Raw genomic sequence first — 3,464 nt, forward strand, 5'->3', positions numbered from 1 at the left:
GCTGAGCAAAAATGCTGAGTTAACGCGGTGTGTTGTTTTGCGCATCGAGGCTGACTGGGGTCGTCCAGCTAGCGCGGAGGTCAGGGGGTCTTCGGCCATGCAATCAGCCGTCAGACACAGGCGGGGAAACCCAGCCGTATTTCTCATGGGTTTTCACTAGAGACTTGAAGGTAGCCTCGGCTTCTTTGCGGCTGAACGCCTTCTTGGACTTCCCTGCTTTCCTGCATATACGTCCCTGTACGAAAAGAGCAAAAAGAGACGGAAAACAACGTTAACAAGTTTGTTAAATGGAAAAACAGGTTAACCCAAAGCTACACTGTGATTAATCGCATTCAAATTTGAATCAGTTGACAGCCTTATTAACAATGTGTGTGTCGTATTTTGCGAATGGTTTATGTTTTGGGGAATGACAAAAAATTTGTCACAACGATGTTCGAAGTATACAACGCTAGCAGACAGTAGGTACTGTACTCTGAAGTACACATGGATGGATGGATGGATAAAAAGATAGATAGATACCTAGCTAACTATAGATACTGCTAGTTAGCTGGCTAACCATCGATAGATAGCTAACTAGATAGATAGATAGATAGATAGATAGATAGATAGATAGATGGATAGATAGATAGATAGATAGATAGATAGATAGATAGATGGATAGATAGATAGATAGATAGATAGAAGCTAACCATCGATAGGTAGCTAACTAGATAGATAGCTAGATAGATAATGTTTATGTCAACACATTGACACTGAGCTATGGGTTCCTCCTTGCACATTAATTATTCGTTTCTCTGCGCTCAGTTACACCGTGACACTTCTCTTACGTACACCAAACTAACGAGGCACCGACTGGATGATACCAGGGAGCGTCACTGAAACCAGTACTAACTGAATCATTCAGATGATTACCCGTATGTGCATTCAGCTTCACACAGCGGATAAATGTCGCATCTTCACTTACAGTACTGCCTTAATACTTCAGGCTACTGCCTGGTGCTTAATAATCAGCTAATAAACAGCTTTAACTGGGCCAGGCGTCAACAGTGGTTGGTGAGACTTCTTCGAGCTAGCATGCTCTTGTTAGCATTTGTAGCAAAGCAGTAAAAAGAGAAGAGACATTAGCATCTACACAATTAACCAGCACCGTACTGAACTCCATAACTAAATCCCAAATTATTCAAAATTTTACAGAAATCCTTAGTTTAACATTTTTTGAAAATGAGTGCTAATCTGCAGGACAGGACAGGTTTTGCAAAAGTGATCAAAAGTTCACAAATAACAGCTTTTGGGATAGGTCGGAATAATCACAGCCTTTCAGGGTAAACTTTTTGTTGTGCGCTCTGTAGTCTAACGATCGATAATCACGTCGTGGCTTTTCCCAGGTTTATTTTTAGCTCAGAAGTGATAAGGGGGGATAAGGTGATAACACGGAATGATCTGGAGATTAGGGTTACGGTTTCAGCCGAGTGTCTCACACACACTCGTCCGTCTCTCTTTCGTTCACAGAGCCAACATAACTGGCTGCTCATCTTTGCATTCGAGTGAACGTTTGGAAGCAATAACCCATCATTTTATCATTTCTAATTAACAGCTAACGACCTTCATGTGACCTTTTCTATACGTAGATCTACAGAAAACAAAGAGCTGACTTTATGACAGTCTTATTTTTTTTTTAATGGTAAATAAATGAATACATTATTATTATATATTTGGCCACGCTGGGACAACTTTTTATGTTTCCGTCTGGTCCTGCGTTGGGTTACGTGAAACTCCCTAAATCATCGTACGACACTGCACGTTGACGATCTAGTCTGCGATTAGTTGCAATATTACGAACCACACAAAGCTGTCGTCAGAAAGCCCTCTGGTGATGGATATCTGCTATTCCACGTAGCATTATAATCAATGCATATCTTCCACCCCCCCTCCTCCTTATGGAAGCTGTCACCGCCTCAAGATGGTGGCAGATTAGATTGATGCTGCCATGGCAATTGGGCGTCGTTAGGTGTGATGGCGTGTGTGCGATGTGGACGTGCAAACGCAGAACTGTCATTTACACCGACGCCGTGAGAGTCATTTATTTTTACACACGAAGGCGAGCGAATTGACAGGCTCAGGTTCTCACTAGATGTTTGAAACAGATGTTTGTACACGAGCAGAGGGAGAAAAAACTGTGACCAACTGGGTTTGGTGCCCAAATAATCACCTTTGGTGCTGGGCTAGCTAACCGGTATGAAGCCTACGTAGACAAAGCATTTGCGTCGTAGAAACGAAAAGATCAAGCAACACCAAGGCAGAGACAAAGGGCAGATTATGAGCTGGTTGTATTCTCTAAATGTTTATTGGCTGCCTGCCTCAGGGCCCAAACAGTGTCATGACAGCCAAGCATCCTCTCGTTGAGAGAGAGAGAGAGATGTGCTCATGGAAAGTCATCACTGGCTGATTGTGAATGAAGTGATCAGTCAATGGGCAGCGCATGGAAGGTTCCGGGCGCATGGAACAGCGAGCCGATCTGAGAACCACTCGGCTCACGTCCTGTCGCTGGGGTTTTGTGCAACACTTCCAGTGGAACAATGACCACTACAAAAACAAACGGGACGCTTAGGATTATTCATAATACATTCTAATACAAGGGTGCTCAACTGCCGGGCCGGGGACCTGTGTTGGTCCGTAGGTCATTTTATACCGGACCGCAGTGAAAAAACGTACTTTTACTCAGTTTTACTAATTTACTCCATTCTAAAAAAAATCCAGTCATATCCCTTTACTTTTTTCATTCAAAGATAATCTGAACTTTGAAAATGTCATGATCCATCAACGATGGCGTGATATTACCGTTCCTGTATAATGGCTGATAATATCCGACCGGTCCTTGGGACAAGAAAGGTTAGGGACCGCTGCTGTAATACATGATGTTTTTTACTGAAATGCCTCATGTGTTAACTACATAGGCACCATATTAGCTAATAAAAGCTAAAGCTAAAAACACTGACACTGACAAACGTTTTAGGGCCAGATATAGATATTTTACTGAAAATGACCAATCAATAATTATATCGGAGTCCATACACAAAAACCTCAACGCTGACGTGTGCCCTTACTTTGCAGTGTTTTTTTTTTAACTCCCTGTAGAGTTCTGTGATTAATCTGTGAAATAGAGCACGGATACAGAAACCACAGTAACGTTTGCCTCGTGTCAGCATCTAATATTAGATATTTGTGCTCTGAGATCAGACATATTCTAGGCATTTCTTCTAGGTCAGACATGGATAAAACTAAGGCCCGGGGGCCGCATGCGGCCCGTTCAGCTTTTTAATCCGGCCCAACAAATTTTTCCAAATTATATCACTTATTTATATTATCATTATACTTTTGCGTTTTCCCTGCAATACCCACGTTTCCCCAATAGATGGTGTAGAAAATGCATAATAAAAGCATTTTAGCCTTTATGCATGACCTTT

The 3,464-nt window shown here is 42.1% G+C and overlaps 1 protein-coding gene across 1 annotated transcript in view; it reads right to left on the reverse strand.

The window, feature by feature from the left end:
- Positions 1 to 3,464, reverse strand: part of ube2ql1 (ubiquitin conjugating enzyme E2 QL1) — a 6,131-nt gene continuing 2,667 nt past the window's right edge. Inside the window, exon 2 of the mRNA XM_025065295.1 lies at positions 1 to 235. Within this exon, the coding sequence (XP_024921063.1) occupies positions 104 to 235 (132 nt within the window). The 3' untranslated portion in view covers positions 1 to 103. The remainder of the gene's footprint in view (positions 236 to 3,464) is intronic.

The sequence above is a fragment of the Cynoglossus semilaevis genome, chromosome 18 (genome assembly GCF_000523025.1).
Source record: "Cynoglossus semilaevis isolate Cse_v1.0 chromosome 18, Cse_v1.0, whole genome shotgun sequence".
Lineage (NCBI taxonomy): Eukaryota > Metazoa > Chordata > Actinopteri > Pleuronectiformes > Cynoglossidae > Cynoglossus > Cynoglossus semilaevis.